At 37.5% G+C, this 24,665-nt stretch overlaps 1 protein-coding gene across 5 annotated transcripts in view; it reads left to right on the top strand.

Moving 5' to 3' along the window:
* APAF1 (apoptotic peptidase activating factor 1) overlaps positions 1 to 24,665 on the top strand; it is a 91,006-nt gene that overhangs the window by 65,852 nt on the left and 489 nt on the right. For 4 of the 5 annotated variants that reach the window (XM_088025298.1, XM_028121599.2, XM_028121598.2 and 1 more), the window contains 8 exons: positions 738 to 857; positions 2,773 to 2,889; positions 5,470 to 5,595; positions 13,157 to 13,276; positions 13,590 to 13,715; positions 15,397 to 15,522; positions 17,253 to 17,399; positions 22,320 to 24,592. In XM_088025298.1, coding sequence (XP_087881424.1) covers positions 738 to 857; positions 2,773 to 2,889; positions 5,470 to 5,595; positions 13,157 to 13,276; positions 13,590 to 13,715; positions 15,397 to 15,522; positions 17,253 to 17,399; positions 22,320 to 22,466 — 1,029 coding nt within the window. In that variant the 3' untranslated portion in view covers positions 22,467 to 24,592. Of the gene's footprint in view, positions 1 to 737; positions 858 to 2,772; positions 2,890 to 5,469; positions 5,596 to 13,156; positions 13,277 to 13,589; positions 13,716 to 15,396; positions 15,523 to 17,252; positions 17,400 to 22,319; positions 24,593 to 24,665 lie in introns of those variants that run through there. The other variant, XM_028121600.2, reaches the window with a different exon arrangement.

The raw sequence follows: 24,665 nt of genomic DNA on the forward strand, positions 1-24,665 counted from the left end.
TCAGTACTCCACTGCTCCTCCAACTTGTTCACACGTCTTCAATTGTAAGGTCCATGAGGCCAGGGACCCGGGTTTATCCGTGTGGCATCTAATATAGTGTTTTATACACAATGTAACTACAGTTTTTTTAGTATTTACTGTATGCTAGACATTGTGCGAAGTACTGTACTTATGTTTTCTAATTCTCACAGCAGTCCTTTTTGCAGCTGAGGAAACAGTCACAGGAAGGTTATGTCAGTTCTGCTTAAAGTGCCAGTCTCAATAAATGAACCAGAATGTAATTCATCTCACTGCTGCCTTCATCAAGAAAGTCTTGTTAAAAAAAGATGAATCATATCACTAAGCATACGGCTAACAGTTTGTTAGTGATATAGTTGATTTACATTCTGGTACAGGCTCCTTATCTTGGCATCAGACAGTTTGAGGACTAGTAGGAGTTCTTACTTTGAGTAACACTGGGTTAAGTAACCTGCCCAGAGTCACAATTTTAGGTGGAACTAGAGTTCATACTTGGGTATTTTGGCTCTAGCACCCATTACTCTTAATATTAACTACTACTTATTATAGCATGTAATTAACAAATATTTGTTGAATTATCTAATAATTGAAAATTTTCTAGCATCATAGGTATTTTGAGTATGAAGCATGTTTTGTATCTTGCTTTAAGACTCTAAGCCTTCTCTTTACATATTTCATGATATGGTTATCTTATTTTAGTTTTTTAATCTCTTAATTAGCTCTGGGAGACAAAAAAAGTATGTAAGAATTCTGCTATTGTGTTAAAGCAAGAAATAGATGTTGTGTTTCAAGAAAATGAAGTGACGGTTCTTGCAGTTGACAATATAAAACGTCTGCAGGTGAGTATTTTTTAGAAAACAATTGGAAAAATTGTTTTGATTGAACTCACAATTCACATTTTTCTTGTTTGGTTTTGAACTTGGGATCAGGCATAATTGTGTAGTATCTAACAGGTGCTCAGTAGGCATCAGTTGAATAAATATGTGGGTTTTGAGCTGAGGTACAAATATGCTTGTATTTAGAAGTAAAAAAAAAAGTGATACCTCATCTCACTTCATTCCTGTCCTGTTGGTATCTATGATCACATTCCTTGATTTGCATGGAGTCCAGGAGGAGAACTTGAGACAGACTGAGGGTAGGACAAAGCTTAACAAGCTCTAAAGCTGTAAAGCTCAGCTTGATGTCATGGAAAGAACAGTGACTGTTCACTCAGGAGGTACAGGTACAGCTTAAGCTTTACTGTCAGCTAGTTTTATATGATGTTTGAGTAAATTGTACACTTCTCTGAGCCTCACTTTCTTCACCTGTAAGGTCCTTTTTATGTTCCAGAAGTCTGAGCTGGTTATAGGGTGAAGGTGGAATCCAAATTCTGGAGACAGATATGTGGAAGTAAACGGTCTATGGCGTGTGGTTATTTCTCCTTGTCTACTGTCAGGGGTCAGAGTCAAGGTGTGAGACACCCCTTGTTCTATATTTTACACATTGTACTATCATCCTTAGTATGTTGATGTCGGGCTCCTAATGCCCTGTGTTTCTGGGATGAATTGGGATCTGGAATTGAATGTTAATGCCTTGTTACTGATTTTTAGCAGACTTGGGATATTTTTCATTGCAGCTTTCTTGTCAAGTTCAGTGTCCTCATGCTTGTATTTACCTTTACTAAATTTGTGCAACCTTTCTTTAAAAGTTGTAACTGTGAGACTTCAAAAAGAAGTCTTCTGACTATAAAAATATCATTCTATATCAGTGATTGTGGGAGAGTTTAGGGGATAGTTATAAACTTGACAATAGTTCCATTTAAGTGAACAAAACATTTTTTAGTCACTACTTAGGAAAATATGGAAATTGATTTTTGAGAGAAAGAAGATAAATTCAGCTTTTAGCAGTTCAGTCTTCATTTTGAATGTCTAATAGATCAGAATCTGCTGGGTAAGATATTGTAAAATAAAGCGTACCTTGATTGATACCCTATAATCTTTGTACCTGAAACAGATATGACTGCTTATTTCATGTTGAAAAATGATTTAAGACTTTTAGATTGTAACAGAGAGAGGTAGCTGACGATTGAAGCTTGAGATGTAGTTTCCTGGGTCACATGTTTTAATCGAGTGATGAGACAACTTTACTAATGAAATGTAAAAAAATAATTAACATTGGTACATATTATGAAATTAGGTAATCTTAGTTTAAGCATTATAAGTCCAGTCACCCAAATTATGCTTATAGGTTCTTCTCCAAAGCTCCCTTCTCCCCCACTCAGAAAGATAAAGAATTTTAATTTATACTGTTTTGTGAGTGATTTAGAGGATATAAAACCCATTTTTATTTGAATATGGCTTTTTATGTATCCTCAGTCCTGTTTCACTAGCCCCCTTGAAAAATATCTGAAAACTGTACTTTAACAAACGATAGCTCTATTAAAATGGGCTTTGTGAAGAAATGGAAAACCGGGTGTGGAACTAGTGTGGGATTATAAATCAGGCAGCTGTGTCTCAGGTGGTGGGCACAGTAGCTGCTTTCTAAACCTTTTAAAGCTCATTTTATTTTATGAAAATGTATTTGAACCACAAAAGTGAAATGAAATGAAGGCGTGAAGTGCTAAATGCAGCTGCTGAGACTAAGATAGGGCTTTGTTGTTCCCCTGGGAGCTCTTGTTGGTTATTTTCTGTTTCATTTTATTTTTTCAACTGAAGTCTGTTCTAAAGAACAGAAATTGCTCTTGTAGCCTAATAACTGTGCGTTATTTTTCATTAGCTCGTTAATGGAAAAACAGGTCAGATTGATTATCTGACTGAAGCTCAAGTTAGTTGCTGTTGCCTAAGTCCACATCTTCAGTACATTGCATTTGGAGGTGAAGATGGAGCCATTGAGGTATTCCATTCTAGTCTTCAGAGTCCTTCTGTGCAGGAGAGTTATTTATTTAAAATTAATTATGTTGTCTGGCATTGTAGCTTATACTAAAGAAATCATTCTGTGGTATATGAGTCATTCTTCTGTTAGACTAAAATTAATCTTACAATCATGTTGATGGTATATTTTTCAAATTGCCTTTACTACTGTTTCTCAGACTTTTTGTCTTTTTGTGTTCTTACTCTCTACCTAGTTGTTTTGCTGTTCTCCAAGTATATCAAACACTCTCAGAGATTTAGCTCTCTGTGCAAAGAGCACTTTTTTCTCTTCTTAGCCTTTGGTGTAAGTTTCCATTTTGGTACTGATTAAGGTTCATTGGGAATGTTTGTGCAGGATTGCCTTGTGCTTACCTGTTTCACCAACACTTTGTGTTCTACTTTTGGTATAAGAAGTATAATATTATACTTCTAATAGGTATGGTATTAGTATGGTATTAGTATGGTATTACAAGTATACCTCTTTACCACTTGAAATCCTTTACTTTTTAAAGAAGACCAAATAAATTTTAACAAATGCAAAAATATAATAAAAATGATTTTATCACAAAAGCACATTGTCTTTAGCTGTATAATAGTTTTTCAAAGAACATTGGTTCCTTCTCTCACTTTTTCTCACCCAAACTTTTTGGAACTATTTCTTAATTTATTAATTGTGGCACTAGCCATATTTATTTTACTTTGGATTTATTTTCATAAGGAAATACACAAATATTCTCTAGTCTATATTGCTCCACAAAGAGGAGACTATGTGTTTATATGCAAAGTAAAGAAGGAAGCATTTAGAAAGTGATGTCAATGTTCTTATACATTTGGCCTTTGTGGCATGGATTCAGCGTTAAGGTTTTGTGTTTTGTTTTTTCCATTGTAAAAAATTATTGTGAAGATGGGTGCTGTTCTGAAAAAAAGTATATTGTGTTTAATTTTAAGCAAGGGATGGTTATACATTTACGAGTGAACCTTAGTCTTCCCTCTCAGTCTCATCTCTCAAACTGGTGTATATTATTATTGATTCTTAAAGGACCTTTGCTTGCCCCTTTTCTTTTTACCTTGTTGCCAAAACAGGTCTACATTCTTTTTGTTTTTACTAAGTGTCTTGAAATGGGCCATACAGATAGTTTAAGGAAATAATTCACAAAACACACATGTGCCTCATCCATATCCCTGTCCTCCTCAAAGTCATCAAATAATATAAATACTATATAAATGAATCATATGAGATTACCAATGTTTGACTCTGTTTAACCTGTGAAATGGCATTTTCATGTGGTTGGGCCCTAGTATCAAATAATAACAGCTAACATTTTTGGGTGTTTATCAGTTTCTCTCATGGAATTATTTTAACACCCTGGATGTTGGGTGTTGTTACTCCTGTTTTACAGATGCCTAAACTCCTAGTTTCCACAACTTTCATTAAATCAGTAAGTGGCAGAGCTATAATTCAAACCCTGGGTCTCTGAGCCGCTGTGCTCAACTAGGATGCTAGCCTGCCTTTGCCCTGTAGCAATTGTAAGATTGTCCTGCTCAATGGGGAAGGCTCTCACTCACAGTTTCCCTTTGCTTTCTAAAGGGGCCTTTTATTAGACATGCAGGTTAGGTTTGAATTTCTACAATGTCCTGTTTTAGCATCATTTGTATTTTCCTTAGACTTCCTTGAGTACATTTAATTTGGGCAAAAGAACTTGTTTTGTTTTGGTGAGTTCACGTGAAAGCCTTTTTGACATAGTCATAAGTTTTTGAGTTCTGTTACCACTTTCTTAAATCTCTGCATTTGGCATATTAGTCTTTATTTATTTATTTAATTTATTTAATTTATGTATGTATGTATTTGATAGAGGGAGACACAACGAGAGAGGGAACACAAGCAGGGGAAAGGGGAGAGGGAGAAGCAGGCTTCCCGCAGAGCAGGGAGCCCGATGCGGGGCTCGATCCCCAGGACCCTGGGATCATGATCTGAGCTGAAGGCAGACGCTTAATGACTGAGCCACCCAGGCGCCCCGTCCCCCTGGCATATTAGTCTTTAGCCCTTATAAGTCTTCTCAGTGTACTTCCCCAGCCTGTTCATATCCTCTTTTCTGTTACCTGTTTCCCTCATTATCCCCTATCTTTCCTCGTCTGTGTTTTATAAAGAGCTTGCCTTGTCTCTCATCCAGAATTTTTTTCTTTCTTCTCTCTCATCCATCTTAAATGTCATTTCCTTTTTGGAGGCTTAGTCCAGGCTGCCACTTGTTTGATGAATTGGGTAGTTGAGTTCTCAGAAGAACCACTGGTTCCTGCTGCTATCTGGTCATTCTAGTGAGTGTTTTATTTTAGAGAGAGAGAGAGAGAGATAGTGTGTGTGTGTGCGCGTGCGCACGCACGTGCGCATATACTTGTATGTATGTATGTACCATTCATTTGTGTGTCTTTAATTAAAATGGAAGCCCTATGAGATGAAAATTTTATACCCTCTGTAGTCTAATTTTAACTTAATGTCTTTGGGGTGTAATGGCTGGGTGTTGCTGAATTTCTTGGTACTAATTTTCTGTGCTTTTCTATTTTGAAGATTTTAGAGCTCCTAAACAACAGAATCTTCCAATCCAGGATTGGACACAAGAAAACTGTGCGGCACATCCAGTTCACAGATGATGGGAAGACTCTTATTTCAAGCTCTGATGATTCTTCAATTCAGGTGAGGGGAAGGATTAACTTCCAACATATGTAATGCTGACTGTAGCAAGGAACACTTTGGTTGTGGCTCAAATCTGGTGTGTATTTTAAACATTTCTTTAAGATCCTATTACTTTGGCCATACATTCAGGTTATGCACATAGATTTAGATGAAACCCATTCATGTTTCATATTTTTCTGTGGGTGAGGCAGACAATTTGACTTGTGAACAAACCCTCTACTGGAAGGTTGTTTATTTTGAAGATCAAGGAATCATTTGAGTTCCCCTGCCTGCCTTGGTATTGGATTTGTATCAGTTAAATATACTTTTTTGCCAAACTTACATGATTTCTCTTTACTTTTCTTGATAGTAGTAAAATCTGATTGAAATAAATTTTTTTTTTTAAGAGAGCGAGAGTGTACGCATGCTAGCGGGGGAGGGGCAAAAGGGGTGGGAGAGAGAGAATCCCAAGCAGGCTCCACACTGAGCACAGAGCCCATCTCGGTGCTTGATCTCATGATCCTGAGATCATGACCTGAGCCAAAATCAAGAGTCGGATGCTTAACCGACTGAGACACCCAGGGGCCCCGCTGATTGAAATAATTTTATTCTTTTAAGGATAAGATGTTAATTATAGGGATGAAGTCTGTGAAAAAAGAATAGTTTGTCATAATGAATGATTATGGATATAGAGGCATTAAGCCTACTATATGTTCTTTAAAAATTAACTTTGTTTTTATCAAAGTTCCAATGCACATACTTTTAAAACTTAGGTAGTATTACAAAGCTCATTATGGAAAATAGACCACCCCCATTACTCATTCTCCAGAAGCACCTCTTTTAGCTTCTAGATATTTCTTTTGATATTTACCTTCATGCCCCATATCCCATGCTTATAATGTGACCAATTTCTATGTTTGAGAATTTACTAAAAATTAAGATGAACATATTAAGATGAAAATTTAGCTTTTTTTCATTTTCCACCTGTGTTACCTTTGACATGTGCACACACCCTTTTATCAATCCCATTATCCTAATACAATTATAATAAAATTTTGTTTAGGTCATTAGTGTCATTATAACTAAGTAGACTAAGTATACTATGAATGTGTTTTCTGCCTTAATGCAGTTTAGGACAGTTCTACCCTTGACTGGATGTGGTTTGCAATTATTTTACCCTAAAACTTTGAAGACTTTGTTCCATTTTCTCCCAAGGTTCCAAAGCTCACTCATACTGAGAAGTCTGAAGCCATTACTGATTCCTAATCTTTTTCTCTGAAAGATTTTAGGATCTTCTCTTTATTCCTAGAATTTTGAAATTTCATGATGTTGTGCCTTGGTGTGTATTTGTTTTATTCATTGTTTTAGACATTCATGATCCCTTCTCAGTGTGGAAACCTAACATTTTTCAATTCAAATAAACTTGAATTTTTTTTCTTTGCTCCCTCTCCATCCCAGTATGCTTTCTTTTTCTGTAAAAACCATTATTCAGATATTGGATCTCCTGGACTTTTCGTGTAATTTCCTTTTTCTACATTTCATCATTTTATTTTTATTTATTTATTTTTATTTTTTTAAAGATTTTATTTATTTATTTGACAGAGAGAGAGACAACGAGAGAGGGAACACGGGGGGTGGGAGAGGGAGAAGCAGGCTTCCTGCCGAGCAGGGAGCCCCATGTGGAGCTCGATCCCAGGACCCTGGGACCATGACCTGAGCCAAAGGCAGACACTTTAACGACTGAGCCACCTAGGCGCTCCAACATTTTATCATTTTAAGCTGTGCTTTATTTTCTTCAGCTTTCTCTTCCAGCCCTTTCATGGAGCTTTTCATTCTACCATTTATTTGTGTATATATGTATGTATATATGTATGTATTTATTTAAGATTTTATTTATTTGACAGAGACACAGCGAGAGTGGGAACACAAGCAGGGGGAGTAGGAGAGGGAGAAGCAGGCTTCCCATGGAGCAGGGAGCCCGATGCGGGGCTCAATCCCAGGTACCTGGGTTCATGACCTGAGCCGAAGGCGGACGCTTAACGACCGAGCCACCCAGGCGCCCCTGTATGTATTTATTGAGAGGGTGCACGAGCTGGGGCAGAAGGAGAGGGAGAGAGAGAATTTTAAGCAGGCTCCACACTCAGTGCAGAGCCCAACACGGGGCTCGATCCCACAATCCTGAGATCATGACCTGAGTCAAAATCAAGAGTTAGATGCTTAACCAACTGAGACATCGGGCGGCCCTCATTTCTACTATTTTTAATGCTGAAGAGTCCATTCTTACTCCTTTTTTTTTTTTTTAGATTTTATTTATTCATTTGACAGAGAGATAGTGAGAGCAGGAACACAAGTGGGGGAGTGGGAGAGAGAGAAGCAGGCTTCCCACGGAGCAGGGAGCCCAACAAGGGGCTCGATCCCAGGACCCTGGGATCATGACCTGAGCCGAAGGCAGATGCTGAATGACTGAGCCACCTAGGCGCCCCTCCATTCTTATTCCTTTTGAAGAACAATGTGTTCTTGTTTCATGGATGTAATATCTTCTCTGAGAATGGATGGATATGTAAATAATAATATAAATTATATATATAATTTTTTCCTCAAAATTTAATTTTCATGCATAGTTGCTATTTCTTCCAAGGTGTTTTTTTCTGTGTGGTTGTTTTGGGCTCTTGTTTTAAAGGTCTTCCTCAGCTGTGTGGTGATCACTCTTAATGTGGACACTAAAAGGCTGATTGAAAGCTCTGTGTGTTGACTGAGACCTTTTCTGAAAAACTATCTGGATGGGGAATCTTTGCTGTCAGTATCTTTAGGTCTTTTGTCCTGGTCTTGTCAGATTCCTAGAGAGGAATCTTGTGGTGTTTCTGCCTGGAGGTTATAAATCTGGTTGACAGGTTCTTAGAGCTAAGTGGGGAAGAGAACTAGGGGTAGGTGTAGTGTCTCCTTGTTTATTTATTTTATTTTTTATTTTTAAAAGGATTTTATTTATTTATTTGACAGAGAGAGACACAGCGAGAGAGGGAACATCAGGAGGAGTGGGAGAGGGAGAAGCAAGCTCTCCACTGAGCAGGGAGCCTGATGCGGGGCTCGATCTCAGGACCCTGTGGTCATGACCTGAGCTGAAGGCAGATGCTAAATGGCTGAGCCCCCCAGTGTCTCAGCCCCAGTGTCTCCTTTTTTAGTGTGTAAACCTTCATTTGATCCGCCTATTCTCAAAACTGTAATTCTGTCCTCAGTTGTGCTGGTGCCCTTTAATTCAGTCTTCCTTCTGGTTTGCTCTCATTGTTTGGAGGAACATTTTCTGCACTTTACTCTTTTCTCATAGTCACTTTGTTTGTATTCAATGACTGTTCTTTCCTTTTTCACACAAAATTAGTTTTCCTGAACTCCTTGAAGGAGTGGGGAAGGCCAACATTTCTAGCTTTGTAGCTCTCCGGCTCCTCCTCCTGTTTTCAGAAAGCATTAAAATATGGCCTTGTTCTTATGATATTGCTTTGCCCTGTTTCCTTCTTTTATTTTTATTTAGACCTTCCCTTTCTTTTGCTGCCATTATCCTGTTCTACTCAATTTGGATTCTATTGCCAGCAGTTTCTCCTCATTATTACAGGTTTGTTCTGGTTAATTTGGAGAGTTCATAGGTCCCAGACTGGTCTAGGCCTTCCAGACTGTACTGTAGTTGCTTTGACTCAGTGTCTGTTGCTGCTCTCCCGTTGGTCCACCGTACTTCCCAGTGAATGTCACTTGGCTGTTTTGGAATTCTCTTGTTTTTAGTTCTGTCAGACTCTCTGTGCTGTTCTCTGATCCTTCCCATATAGTTGCTGGGATGCAAGTCTTGCAGCTCTCAGTTTGTCCCTACTTAGTTGTATCTTGGGGTTTGTGGGGATACTTTGTCAGTATCAACAACATGGTCTTTTTGTCTGTGCATTTTTGGTTTTGCTCTTTTAATTTCTTTGTCTGCTTTTAATAGAGGCTTCAGGGAGATTAAAAAAAACTATGCCTGCATGGTTGCCATCTTCCCATAATTCCTAATAGTTCTGGTCCTCGCCCCACCCTCACTCCTACCTCTGATGTCCTCAGTGACCTCAGTTTCTGAGCATTTGGTGAGTTCTCTAGTGTCAGTTTTGTTGCTTTTGTCTTTCTCTAATGCTTTTAGGATTCTATTTTCTTGGTTCTGTTAAGTCATTTACGATTCTGCTTTTCGGACTCCAGCATTTTTTTGTTTTTAAAGATTTTATTTATTTACTTGTCGGAGAACACTCACGTGCACACAAACACAAGCAGGGGGCATGGCTGGCAGAGGGGGAGAAGCAGGCACCCCGCTGAGCAGGGAGCACGATGCGGGACTCGATCCCAGGACCCTGGGATCATGACCTGAGCTGAAGGCAGATGCTTAACGACTGAGCCAGCCAGGTGTCCCAGGCTTCAACATTTTGTTGTCTTCATTCCCATTCTCTTGATTTTGTCATTGTAGTAGGGTTTTAGAAGTGAAGGAGATATAAATGCATATGTTCAACAGAAGTTACTGAGTGTTCTTTTATTTAATATATCTGTGTGTGTGTGTGTGTGTGTGTGTGTGTGTGTATTTCCTATCGTAGCAATATTTATAGTATTAAAAACTGTTTAGACAGGGCACCTGGCTGACTCAGAAGAGCATGCAACTCTTGATCTCGGGGTTGTGAATTCAGGCCCCACATTGAGGGGAGAGATGACTTAAATAAATGTTAAAAAAACTATTTTGAAAAAATCTTTTTATGTTATATCTTTGTGAGTTCTGTATGATTGGAATGAAATTTGGTTTCAGTGCAGGCTCCCATGATACTGGTGTATTAGCTGTGAAACTCAGCTTGATTTTCACCTTTCTTCCTCTCCAGATGGCTTTGAAATGGGTAAAACTGAACTACATCTGATGGAATTCTGCTGAGACATTGTATACTGTATAGTTTTTCTGTCAGAAGCTAAATTCGTAGGTTTAATGACCTGCTTGAACATCAGATATTCTCAGCCAGGGGGAGAAATAATTTCTAGGAATATTTTTAGGATCGGAGTTAGATTATTTTTAGAAATATGAGTTAAGTGGTGTTTCATCCTCTTTTTCTGCTCTACCCAGAATACTTTTTAATGTACTTACTTACATTTAAAGTGTTTTAATGAGTATACATTCATGTAATAAAACTCTTGGTGGGTATTTCCAAGAATTGACTGGTTGGGTTTTTATTTTAATTTTCTAGTAAATAATTAATTGGAAGTTTGTCTCCCCCCTGCCCCCCCCCCACAGCTTTGTTGAGGTGTGACAAAAATGTATATATGTTTTGGATGTACATGATGTTTTGATATAATATGTACACATTGTGAAATAATTACAGTGATTAAGTTAATTAACAAATCTACACATATGTCACATAGTTACCGTTTTGGAGGTTTATTTTATTCATCTTTGTATCTCCAGCATGCCTGCCTGGAATTTAGTAGGAGTTCAGTAAATCTTTGTTGAGCTGAACTAAAGTTAATGCCAAGATTTGTAAAATCAACTCACCTGTTTATAGCATCTGGAGTTGTGAAAATTGAGGTTTACCTTTGGTAGCTTTTGATCCTTTCTCTTGAGATAAATAAAGCCCAAGTAGTAGCCGTGTTCACCTGAGCCAATGTATGAGAATATATTGACTCTCGCAGGTATAAGAAGATTATTCAGGATTTTTAAAATTTAAATTTTACTGTTTATACCATTGAAAAAATTCCATAGTGTATATACATTGCAAAAATTATAGCTAATGGTAGAGACATCCCCAAACTCAACCTTAATATATTTGGCTAATGCTGGTGAAAGTTCAGCTGTTAATGTAAGGTGATTCCATTAGTACAGTGTGTTTGAGTCCAACAAAAAAGGTGTCCCTGTCATCACTGCCTTATCAGAAAGCTTCTGCAACAAAAACTGCTAAGGCTATTCTTAATCTTCCCTTAGTGATTGTCAAATTTTGTATTCCATCTACTCATCTACTCCAGGAATGCTCCCTGACTTCTTGATGTGGAGGGCAGCAGTAAGAACCTAAGTCAGGATTGAACACTGAATCAGACACAGCTGGGAATGACAGTGCTGGTCACTCAGGAAGAGCTGTTAATAGTAGCCACTGATTCTCTAGTCCCAGTAAAGCCAGAAAGTAGAAGAGAGCCAGAAAGTTCCTAGAGGAAAGGGTGTAGGGTATTTTATGTTTAGTCACACTGAGTGCCTTTCCTTTCTGATATGATATGGGGAGGCAGAAAGCTTCTGTTTCTTCCCCTTCCCCCAGCATGTCTCTTTGAGTTCTTGAGATGCTGAAATTCCTAATTCATTCTCTTTAAAGCTCCTCTCACTTCCAGCTCCTTTTCTAGGGTCCCCTTGTCCTCATACAGATACCCTGCTTCTAATATCCCACTTCTGTGAATGCACACTTGGAGACAGAGAGATCTGAGGGCCAGGGCTCCGTGGGGAGGGTGACTGCTAAGTGTGTAGCCTAAAGGAGTAAAGAAAGGGGGTAAGAGAAGTGTCATTTCTTTTACAGTTTGCTTAAAAACATTTCTAATGTTGAACCTTCACCAGTCAAAAACTTGACCCAGAATATCACTAAATTGCATACCTGTGGTGGTTGCTGGTTTTTCTTTTTTTATTCCTGATGTTAAAAAATAGAAGAAAATTCTATTCCAGTCTGCCTGATTTCCCACAGCTCAGAAACCCACCTTCATTAGGCCCACTGGGCTTTTTTTTTTTTTTAATATCTTCCCACTTTTTTTCCCTGGATTTCTTTTACATATCCCGTATTTCAGCCAGATTGAACTATGAACTAGTCCCCATAATCTTGACATGTTTTCCTGTTGCTCTGCTTTAACTCAAGCATTCATTTCCTTTATTTGAAATGCCCTTCTCAGGTTGTGAATCATACTTCCAGCCCATACCTCAAGCCTACTTTGAATGTACTGTCTCCATCATTTCAATTTCTTCTCCTCCCCTGTGCCTGAGGAATTCTTCCTGGAGCTTCATGTGAAAAATAATGTACTATATCACTTTTTTGGTCAGTTTGAGGATTACATTAGGGAATAGCTAATAGCTAAGATCTCTGAAACTTAGAAATTCCATGACTTGGTTTGAAGCTGCTCTGGTCACCCTGACCTTCCCTGGCAGGAGGGCCAGTAGGATTCAATAGTTTCAGTGGAGCTAGAATCTTCAGTCTTGGCCTAGCATGTGGTGGGGCTTAGGAAATTGAATATGTAATAGGGATAATTTTCTCTGGAAAATTTAATCAGATGGTGAGCTCACTAGCATATTGTGGCTTTTCTCTATCTTCTGTTATCATTAACTGCTCTCCAAGCAAGTGAAGAAAATGAATTTTATTTAGGAGGAAAAGTATTTTATTTTACTCCTGGTCAAGGTAATTAATCCCAGCTTTTCTTTCTATAAAATGGGAATACCATATTCTTTCTTGGTACTCTTCTTTGTTTTACCGAAATGCCATGAGGGCAAAAGATGTTAGGCAGTTGAGCACATACTACCACACTCCTCCAATGGGATATCATGAGGAGAGGGTTATAACAGACTTATTTCTTTGATATTCAGGTATGGAATTGGCAATCAGAAGAATATGTCTTTCTACAAGCCCACCAGGAAACAGTGAAAGACTTTAAGCTCTTGAAAAATTCAAAACTGCTTTCCTGGTCATTTGATGGAACAGTGAAGGTAATCTGAAGCACAGGTTGCCTTTTTTAGTAAGTATTCTAATATTGTAATGATTATATTTTGAAAGCTGAAAGAAGATGGATAGTAAGTGACTACTCAAATTTTTAGATTTGTTTTCTTATGCCTGTTTTCTGTTTACTACTGTCACCTACATCTCCTGTGTATTTATGAGCATCCTTACTAAAGGGCACTTAAAGAGGTAGGAACAACCAGTGTGCTAAAGCTCTTGTTTTATAGATATGTATTCTAGATGATTATGCTCAGTAATACAAAATGTTCTTAAAAGTGTCAACTTCTGAATTTTTTTTTGAAGGTATGGAGTATTATTACTGGAAGAATAGAAAAAGACTTTGTCTGTCACCAGGATACGGTACTTTCTTGTGATATTTCTCCTGATGCTACCAAGTTTTCATCTACATCTGCTGATAAGACTGCAAAGGTAGGTCAGTTAGTTGAAATGGGAATGCATATAAAAGTTTGGTATTGATTATGTATTGTGAGTCCAAATGATGTATAAAATAGTAAGTTTCTGTCTACATATCTCTCATATTTTGTGAGTTTTTGGGGGATGGCATTGGCATTTAGTTTGTGTTGAATAGATAAATGAATAACATGAGGGCTTTTGATTTCTGCCTTACTGATGACTTTTTGTCTATTACTAATAAGATGTAGTTTCTATTACATATTATAGGTGATAAAAAGCACTGAAAGGGATTTACATTTAATTGCACATCCACAGTAAATGTTTATATAATTGGTGTAAGTGGATACTTCTGAAAATCACATTCCAGTGAAATGATGCTGCCTGGTTAGGGACATTGACTACGCCATTCTCTTCTTTTTTCTCTTTGTTAATGACCTCATTATTTACCCATCTTTCCAAACTATAAACCTTGGAATTGTGTGGGACTCTATCCTGTCTTTCATGCTCTCTTGATTACTCCTCAGTGTTTTTTGGCTCATTCTTCTCCTCCTTGTCCCCACCCAGAAGATTAGGCTCTCCTCCTTCATTGGTGGACCTACCTCTGGTCTCTGCCTCCTCAGTTTTATCTTTCCTACCGCGGTCTGAGTCTCCAGTTGAAACACCTCTGTGACCTGGCGGTTTATAAGCCAGACTCCTTCGCCCATGACCATCTCTTTCTGCTGCATTGTTCCCTCTGTGCCAGGCTACTTTTACCTCTATCTTCTGTGCGTGTGGTTTGGCTTAACACAAGCTTCTCCTTTTTTACCTCGAAGCATTATGACTCATTCTTCCAGACCTAGATTTGATGTCAGCTCTTCAGTGAACCCTTTCCTAGCCCTCAGGCAGGGTGAGCTGCTCTACCTTTAGTGTTCCATTACATATCACTCATGTTTCTTAGACATTTACTTCATATAACTGTTCACTTAACAATTCATAAGTCTGTATTCCTGATTAAACTATAAAGTTTTCATGGACAGGGACTGTATCCAGTTCATCTTTGTACTACCAGTTCCTAGTTCACGATGTCTGGAACATGGTAATTTCAGTAAATTCTTGTTAGGTGGTGATGACAGAACCACAAGGGAGAATATTGGAAAGAAAAAAACAGCATTCCAAACACATTGGAAACAAAAAAACGGCTGCTGAGATAGTAGGATAGTATAGTGATTAACCTTTAAAAACACTGGCCGTGTAATAGGCCCTGTGCTAGGAATTTCACTATTATCTCATTTAATCTTCACACCTCAGGTACTGTTGTCCCATTGTACAGGTGCAGAGACTGAAGCTAGAGAAGCTTATGTAGGTTGTGCTAGGCCACAAGGAACTAGTCAGTGTAGGGGACCCGGGACTCACACTCAAGTTGGCTTCACTCTGTAGACTGCTCTTACCTGATTTGCTATTCTTCCTTGTAAGTCTAAAGTTAAAGAAGCTGTGATTTTGGTCCTTGAGCTGAAGTTTACTTGAGTAATTAAAGGGAAAGTCAGAAAAAAACAATGTTGCAAGTTGGAACTTGGGCCTCTAATGAAAATTTATGAACTGTTGAATGTTAGAATTTCCATGTGATTGAATTTATGGCTAACTAGCCTTCAGGGCGGGATTTGCAGGTGCTTATTTTCAATGTATTTACTATTCCTAAACAATCTTAATTGCCTTCCAGATTTGGAGTTTTGACCTTCTTTCCCCTCTTTGTGAATTGAGGGGCCACAAAGGTTGTGTGCGCTGCTCTGTCTTCTCTGTGGACAGTACCCTGTTGGCGACTGGAGATGACAATGGAGAAATCCGGGTAGGAGGTTTGCTGACATTAAAGCACCGCTCTTTCTGTAGCTTTGGCTAATGCTTTGTTTCACGTTGGGGACCTTTGTTAATATGACTGGGAAGCACAGGCCCTGTGTTTCTGGTTGGATGAGGCATCATTTGCTTTGTTTCCTGTGCACATTTTGTTCACAGCTGCTGCAATCCTCTGCAGAAAAGAATTCATTTTAGTTAGAGTGAAGTGTATGAGTTAGAGTCTGTGCATGCGAGGAGGCAAATGCCCAAGCTATTTGCAGTTGGTTGTCTGCTCTTAGCTTGAGAATGATTCATCGGAATTCTTGGACCTGAACCAAAGGTTGTTTATAGGGGCAGAATTTGAGGAAAATAATTTTACAGATTGTCAACTGGGTTAGAAATGAATTAACAGCAAATTCTGCTGTTTTCAGCACTGAAAGAAAAGATCTCTTAATGAAACCGTATTCATTAGATAGTTCACATTTACAGTGTGGCCTCTTGCTGTCCTCATGGGACTGCCTGCCTCTGGTTGCGTTAGAAGGATTCGGCAGTTATGGGAAAAATTTGGGCGTTGGGATGGCTGCGTTAGTAATATTTGAGGAGCATCTTGTTTTTTTGTTTTTTCTTTTTTTTACAAAGGAAGATTTAAAATTCATGAGAGAGTACGCAGTTTGCAGGAATGGAGGCATGATCAGATAGGCTTTCCAGGACAGTTAAGATTCTCATGCTTGAGCACTAAGTTACCAACCTTCTCTGTACTAAAAAATGCATGTTAACTGAAGTGGCAGGACTGCTTTGGGAACATTGGTTTTGCTCTGAGTTCTCATCTTGGATGAGAGTGCTCCTTTACTGGTTATGAAGGAGTATTTCATTTTTCAGAAACCCCTGGGAGAATAAATTCTCTTTCTTTAAATGCATGTTATTTAAAATTTTTTTAACACATTAAAAATTTTGTTTTTCTACCTGATTATTCAAAATGTAGGAAAGCTGTATATATGTGTGTGTATATATGTATCTAGCTTATATCTAGCTATCTTACTGAATTCTTTCTAATGAGTTTTTCCATTTGATTCTCTTGGATTTCCAGGGAAACATTTATAAATGATGATTTTGGTTATTTTCCCTTGCTGTTTCTACCTCTGTATTTCTTTTTCCTATTCTGATGGGCATTTATTTGAGAAATTAGAGTACTATTCATATATTAATTATCACTGGAAATAAATGAAAGCATTAGCATCTGTAAGTAATTGGGTATATATTATATATATAAAACCCTGTAGGAATTTATTGTTTAAAATATGTTTGAATGACTTTAGGTATTTGAATGATCTCTGTCAGAATTATTAGTGGTAGATACCGGACTAGAATTCTATGGTTTTTTTTGTTTTGTTTTGTTTTTTAGGTAGTTTGTTAGGCCTTTTTTTGTTTGTTTATTCCTTGCTTCTCTCATTATTTTCTTTTTATTAAATGAAAAAAGTCACAATATTCTGACCAGTTGTTCTAAGTTCTCTTGTTTTATTTTTTGGAGTATGGTTAATGGTAAATATTTTTTAGTAATGCATTTTTATTTTAATTAGTGTTTTTTAAAAATTTGGACAGGAGAGAATGCAGTCTAAATTCCTAAGGTATCACTGAATTGTAATTGTATTTTTAAGAAAGATTTCCAAATATGTTCCAGAAGAGATGGATAGATATATAAAACTTCGGGGTGATCCTGTTAATGCATTGTATATCCTGTTTATATAGATATGGAATGTCTCAAATGGTGAGCTGCTTCATTTGTGTGCTCCGATTTCAGTAGAAGAAGGAGCTGCTACCCACGGAGGCTGGGTGACTGACCTTTGCTTTTCTCCAGATAGCAAAATGCTTGTCTCTGCTGGAGGATATCTTAAGGTAAGAGTTCCTCAAAGACTGTGAAAGAAAAGAGCAGCCTCTATCCTACTTTCCAAGCTATTTTCGCTTCCTGTTTCTCAGTTGGGCCTCCTACAACCCAGCAGAATGGAAGGGCAGTTACTGTTCTCCTCATTTGGCAGCGATGAGACTGAGATCTTGAAGGCTGCTTTCCTCAGCTCTCTTGGAAGTTCTGATGACAGTATCTGATAGGAATGTTCTCTGTCCAGAGTTCTCATACTGTCCCATACTTACATGATCAGAATGACTAGGAAGTTGGGTGTTTAACTTAATTTTATATTACACATCACTAATTGTTAACTCTTGGTTGAAAGTCTTTAAAAAATGTATTTGTGGAAAAAAATTTATTCGTGAGATTTCCTTAAGTAGTAGTAGTAGTGGTGGTGGTGGTAATAGCGGTAGTGTTAATAATAGCAGCAGCAACATTTGCTTTATTTTATAGCCTACAAAATGCTTTCCTTATGTCATCTCATTAGCCAGCTTTGTGAAGCTTAAATTTCATTATCCTTGGTTTATAGATGAGGAAACTGATGTTCATGGAGGTTGTGAGTTTCCTAAAGTTACTTAGTAAGGTAGTAAGGTGGCTTGTGTAAACTTATTGTTAGAGAATACAGAGGCTAAGGATGGAATGTGTTGTGGTGCCTCAGGGTCATTTTTTGGTGCTTGCATCTATTTATCCATCCACTCAATCAGAATGTGTTAAGTGCCCACTGTGTGCTAAGACACTGCTGTATGGCAGTGTTTTAAGACTTGGTTTTTGCCTTCCAGTGGCTTATAGTCTGGGGGAAGCAGACAGTAAATAGTCTTTAAAGTATAGGAGGGTTTTGGGACATGTCTGCATAAAGATAATGGAGTTAGCAGAGGCTTCTTAGGGAGGGGAATGCTTGAGGTGGAGTGTTTTGAATGGTAAAAGGGGTTGAAGATACTATATATATATATATATATAATGGAGCAATACACCAAATTTATTAATAAAGTGTTAAGTCACAAAAACTCCAGCCGAAAGAAGGAGTGCTATTGGTGGTCAGGAAATTAGTCCTGCATGCTTAAGACTCTGCCAGTAATAAAGACTACAAGGCAAAATACTAAAAGCTATGGATATGAAGAATAAATAAGAAAGCCAGGAAAAAAAAGAGAAATTAAGTCAATATACCTAAAAGTGAGTACAGATAAGTAGCGTTAGGTATAGGGACAAGATTAGTCTATGAAAGACTGTGCATCTAGCTAAATAAATAAATAAATATTTATTTATTTATTTATTTGGTGTGGTGTTCTATGATTCATTGTTTGCATATAACACCCAGTGCTCCATTCAATACATGCCCTCTTTAATACTCATCACCAGGCTAACCCATCCCCCCACCCCCCAAAGATACTATATATTGTACTGACCACTTAAAATAGATCCCTAATAAATTAGATCTTATAGTACTTTTATTTCTTCCTAAAAACATTCAAGTGTAGGAAATGATTCTGATTAATTATCTAACACAGGATAGATATTCAAAAATATTTGAATGAATGAAGTTTCTGGTTATATGAGACCCACATAATTGCAGTTTTACTCATCATAAAAATCTAGCTTATAAAAAGGACAATTTTTAGCTCTGTGAAGGGATGTTTGTTATGAACCCTTTTCAAAGAGTTCGCATTGAGAATACAATGCTTTTTATAAAATGTTGCATTGAGCTATACCTTTTTGGGCACACTTTTATTTAGTTATGGGTGGAGAGATTGTAAAACTATCACCATTTGTTTTCCTTTAGTGTAAAGATAAACCGTGACTCTTAGACTGCTGAGGATGATGCTTAGAGGAGCAGGATTGTGGTCTTTCGGTTGAAAGCAGGGAGTCTTGAGCTCCATTAACTGCTGAAAAGCTTAACTGCTTAGCTTTGACACTGGGCTTCTAGAGACCATGTTATTTTATGCCCTGGGCCCCATAGAAGTCTATCACATAATTATGAATCTGGCTTACAAGATGTGATAACAATCAGTGACCAGATTTCCAGAGTTCTTGGAGAACCTTGAAATACGCAGCAGAATAAGTGTTTGTATTGTAGGGGTTTATGTCTTAAGGGTGTAAGAACCTATAGCCTATACTTCAGTCTGTATGTTTAAGTGACAGTCAGGCTTTCTTCCCTCTGGTTTGATTACTAGTGTGGTTAAATTGATTATGATATAGCCCAGCCTGCATCTATCTACCCAGCATGTTAATGAGACTATCAAAAGCACAGAACAAATTAAAAGTAAAAAGGAACAGCTGTTGTAGTGTCCAAAGAAATGGGCCTTTTGAGTATGTTTACTAAGGAATCTAAGCTGTATAAATTGAATGTCAGTAAGATAAAGTAGATATCCAGTAGCTAAAAAGCTCTTAACTTTCAAAGTTATTTCTATCTATAAAGTTAAAAAGTAATATAATTTAGCTGTTTACTTGTGTTATGCCGTGGAGTACATACTGTTAGAGTGACAAACACATTAAACCATACTTATGAGCAGAAAGTCTGATTTGAAATATGGAATACATGGTGATAAATGCAGGTGTGCCATTACTTCGAGGCAACAAAATGTAATGGTCAGGAGGGTGAGTCTTGGGCAGATTGCCTAAGGTCAAAGCCTGGCTCTGCCCCTCATTAGCTTTGTGATTTTACACAAGATTATTTAATCTCTCTATGCCTTGATTTTCTCATCTGTAAAATGGGTATAATAATAACATCTATCTCAGAGTTGGGAGGGTTAAAGGAGTTAATACATGTTAATATACATAGTGTTAAAGGAGTTTATACAGCACCCATACTTGGTGTCACATAGGAGTAAATGTTAGCTATTTTAATTCACTTTATTTCTTAGAGCAGTTTTAGGTTCACAGCAAAATTGAGCAGAAAGTATAGAGTTCCCATATATCTCCTGCCCTGACACACGCACAGCCTCCCCCATTGTCACCAGAGTATCAGTAGAGTGGTACCTTTGTTAGAATCGATGAACTTCAATTGGCGCATCATTAGCACCTTAAATTCATGGTTTACATTAGGGTTCACTCTTGGAATTGTTCCTTCTGTGAATTTTTCTTTTTAAGATTTATTTATTTGAAAGAGAGAGCACGCATGCATGAGTGGGGTAGGAGGGGCAGAGGGAGAGTGAGAGAGAGAATCTCAAGCAGACTCCCTGATGACTGTGGAGCCTGACATGGGGCTCAATCCCATGACTCTGAGATCATGACCTGAGCCGAAATCAACAGTTGGACATGTAATGGACTGAGCCGCCCAGGCACTCCCATTCTGTGAATTTTGACAAATGTATAATGATATGTGTCCACCATTGTAGTATCATACAGAATAGTTTCATTGCCCTAAAAATTCCCTGTATTAGCTGCTATTTTTAATGTCATTGTTTTTTAGTCCATATTCAAGTTAGTGGCTGGTATAGTGTTTCCGAGTGGTTTGTTTGAATAGAGGGAAAGGTAGTGGGAGCACTAGATTAGGTACCAGAAACTGTTCTACCTCTGTCACCTGCTAGATTAGGTACCAGAAACTGTTCCACCTCTGTCACCTGCTAGCAGTATCATCTTGGGTGACAAGGCCTTTCTTCTCTCAGAACCCTGGTTTCCTTATTTGAAAAATGAGGCATTTGAACTAGATGATCTCTAAAGGCCTTACTATCTCTATGATATGCTCTTAGTGATTAAAAACTAATGAGTCTTCTCTTATGTAGGTGGAATGTGTCCTCTGCAGTCTTGTTTACATTGCTATTTTATAAAGCAAAATTGTCAGTTCTGAAAAATTTCAAGTTAGTACAAGTTGCTTCAGTAAGGTTTACTGAAGTCCATGGGGTATACTTTTATCAGTTACTATTACTGAGTGAACACGAATAGCTGACCCAGTCAACTGCTAGCATGCTAGGCACTGCCCCAGATACAAAAGTGAGTGTCACCATTATTTTGTTCATAATACTCTGAATCTCGATGTGCGTTTTCAAAAGGTGGTCATGTGTACATTGTTTCTTTTGCCCTTATTTTAGCTGTGAGATCCATGGGTAAGCTTTATGATCTCCGTTTTATAAATGACTATGAACACTGTTGTAATCTTAGCTAATTCAGTTATTGGGAGGAGAAAGGAAAGGATTTGGCCAGAGCACCTACCTAATTTGAGATGTTCAATATTTATTTAGCAAATAAATGTATAGACTGTTTTGTAGAGAAACTTGGTCATCGGCTCTTGAATCATTCCTGGTGAAAAGGAAGATTCAGTAGAGAGAACATTCTATCTGGTAGTCTATAATAGAAAATAGTCTCAGTGTCTATCAGATTACCAGTCTGTGGGCGCCTCGGTGGCTCAGTTGGTAAAGTGACTGCCTTTGGCTCATGTCATGATCCCAGGGTCCTGGGATTGAGCCCCACGTCGGGCTCCTTGCTCAGTGAGGAGCCTGCTTCTCCCTCTCACTCTGCTGCTCCCCCTGCTTGTGCTCTCTCTCTGTCAAATAAATAAATAAAATCTTAACAACAAAAATACCAGTTTGTGTCTGCAAAGGGACGTTTTTAAAGAAAAGAGGGGCGTTATTCTGTCCATCCCAATGAGAAAGACATGTAGGCAGCAGAGTTCAGTGCAGTCATGGCCAGAGTGGACTTGTGCAGCCTGTGTCTGTAGCTTTCAGTAGGCTGCACATTTTCTCAGTGTGCCTTGAGGTGGGGCTAGGTGTTCGGTAGCTATGAGGCAGTCACCAGGATTAATCAGGAAGGGCTAACCAGGTTGATTATACTGTATTCAGCATTAAACCTTAGACTTTTTTCCCTGCTTTTGCTGAAGTTTGGGAGTGGGGAGGTGATAAGGTGAAGGATTCGGCTGGCACATACAGTTGCCACACAGAGTAATTACTAGTCTAATGAGAATTTTATTTTTCTCTGAACAGTGGTGGAATGTTGTCACTGGGGAATCCTCACAGACCTTCTACACAAATGGAACCTATCTTAAGAAAATACACGTGTCCCCTGACTTCAAAACATATGTGACTGTTGATAATCTTGGTATTTTATATATTTTACAGATGTTAGAATAAAGTAGTTAAGGATTAATGTAAGTTGAACTCTTTTTAATTTTGAATTGGAAAAAATTCTAGTGAAACTCTATATTTCGACTTTTTGTAAAGCTGTGAATTGTTTTGCGGTTACTGCATTCATTACAAAAGTGTTTGTGGTCGGATGAATAATGTTAATGTAGCTTTTTCCTAAATGAACACACCTTTAATCTTGTTTTTCATAATCATCATCATTATTGTTAACAGTTTGTCCTTAAGGTGCAAATGAAAATGTAAATACGTACCTTGTTATACTGTTGGTAAAATTCTCTCTTGATGCATTCAAATTGGTTGACATAATTAATGAGAATAATTTGGAGGAAATATGTATTTTAATGCTATTATTATGCAGGCTCTGCCTCAGGATAGCAGACCTGCTTTCTGAACCACATTAACCCCAAAGGGCATAGTTCTCCCGATTACAATTTTGGCGCTTATTTGTACCCCTTAAATTTGCTTTAAAAATATTATGTCTGCCTGCAGCGTTTCTTTTAATTCATTCGATAAGTGAGTGTTGGATTTCAAAAGTTGTTTGAAGCAAAAGTTCTTGTGAAGCAAAAATTATATATGTTGAAGAGAGTAGATTTTATTGGTTTACCTTTTCCTCATTAGCTGATGGCAGCTCTGTGCTGCAGTGGGACCCTAGTAGTCAGTCTCTGAGTTGGGTACTGTCCTGTTCGCTCTGGTTTTTTATGTACCAGACTTGTTACTTGACTGAACTTGACCTTTTTAAATCCTCATTTTCTTCTTCTTCTTTTTTTTTTCCTTAAGCAGTTGTCCTGCAGTTGAATTTTTATAAATTAGAGTAATTGGGGAGGAGCCAGTTTTCATTAAAGTTTGAACAGGATTTTTCTAAGAAATATAGTAAAAAAAAACCCCATTTTCTTCTAAGTCTATTTACTCAGATGAATGGCATTGTCAGTGCTGTTCTCAGGGAATTTCAAGAGAATTCTCTATGGTTTTCTATGCAGTAACAGAAGAGTTATCGTGACTCTGGAAGATGTCACTTTTAACCTACCAACCGTTCTATTTTCCTTCTCCTTTTCCCTCCTCTCCTTACTTTCCCTCCCTCCCTTCTTCCCTCCAAGGTTAATCAGGAAAGATAGCTCTTGACAGGGAAAAAGTACATCAGCATCAGTAACTAGCTTTTTTTTTTAACCTCCTAATGATTAGGAACTTTAATTGCAGTTTAAATCTCCATTTCCCCTGACAATATATTGTTAAAGGAAATGGCAATAAATTAATAATAGATGTAGTTCATATAAGAAAATAACCAAAATTCAAAAGTTTTGCTGCTGCAATAGGAACTAAATCAAATGAGTATTAGTGTTAATAGTAGGTAAGTAGTGAGCCAGTTTTTGTTGTTGGTGTGTATTAGATGTGGTGTAGGTAGGGGGGCCTAGACCACTCCAGATGTATTTTAGATTAAATATACTATTTAGCATTTAAGGGAGCCATAAATTATTAAGGAGGTTTGGCTTTTGTTTTTTTTTATGATGGGTTGAGGAACTAGTTTATAGGCTTACTGTGATTTAAGCAAATGTGATGTGAAAATCTTAATTTTATGAAAAAATTTCTGTAAATGATATATTGTGCTTAGAGTATCCAAATCATAATTTTGATTTGCATACAGTGTTTAGGAACTCATTTGTAACTCAGAGTATAAAGTATTAACTTTTGGAATTAAAAGCCACTTGACTATTAAAGTATAGAACAAACATCGACTTTTAAAAAACCTTGATTGGCCCTTGTCTTTAAAATAAAAAGAAAAATGGGAAGAAAAGGTAACATGACAAAAAGGCAAAGTAAAAAACAAGGTAACTTGAAGGAAGAAGAGAAACTAGCGTAATGGAGCTGCATGTTTCAAGGCAGCTCAAGTGGTCAGTTGAGGGGAGGGTTTTGTTTTATACTTGCAGATGAGCATTTTTCAAGCATTTTCCCTTGCTTTATTTTTTGTAATGGAAATTACATTGCATTTTATATATGTAAAGGTTTTTTTTACATTGTGTTTGTCTTGTATGTTTTGAAAACTGTTTTGTATTTATGATACAGGTCACATGTTTTTGTTTTTTTCTTTTTGCTTTGGTATACATTTTAACACATGAAGTAAAAAATATATAAAAAATAAAATTTCTAAAATATTTTTGAAAAACATTTTCGATTATTTCAGACTCCTTGCTT

This window comes from Eumetopias jubatus, unplaced genomic scaffold (assembly GCF_037043125.1).
Source record: "Eumetopias jubatus isolate StellerSeaLion01/CBP00866 unplaced genomic scaffold, mEumJub1_p1.0 scaffold_8, whole genome shotgun sequence".
NCBI lineage: Eukaryota > Metazoa > Chordata > Mammalia > Carnivora > Otariidae > Eumetopias > Eumetopias jubatus.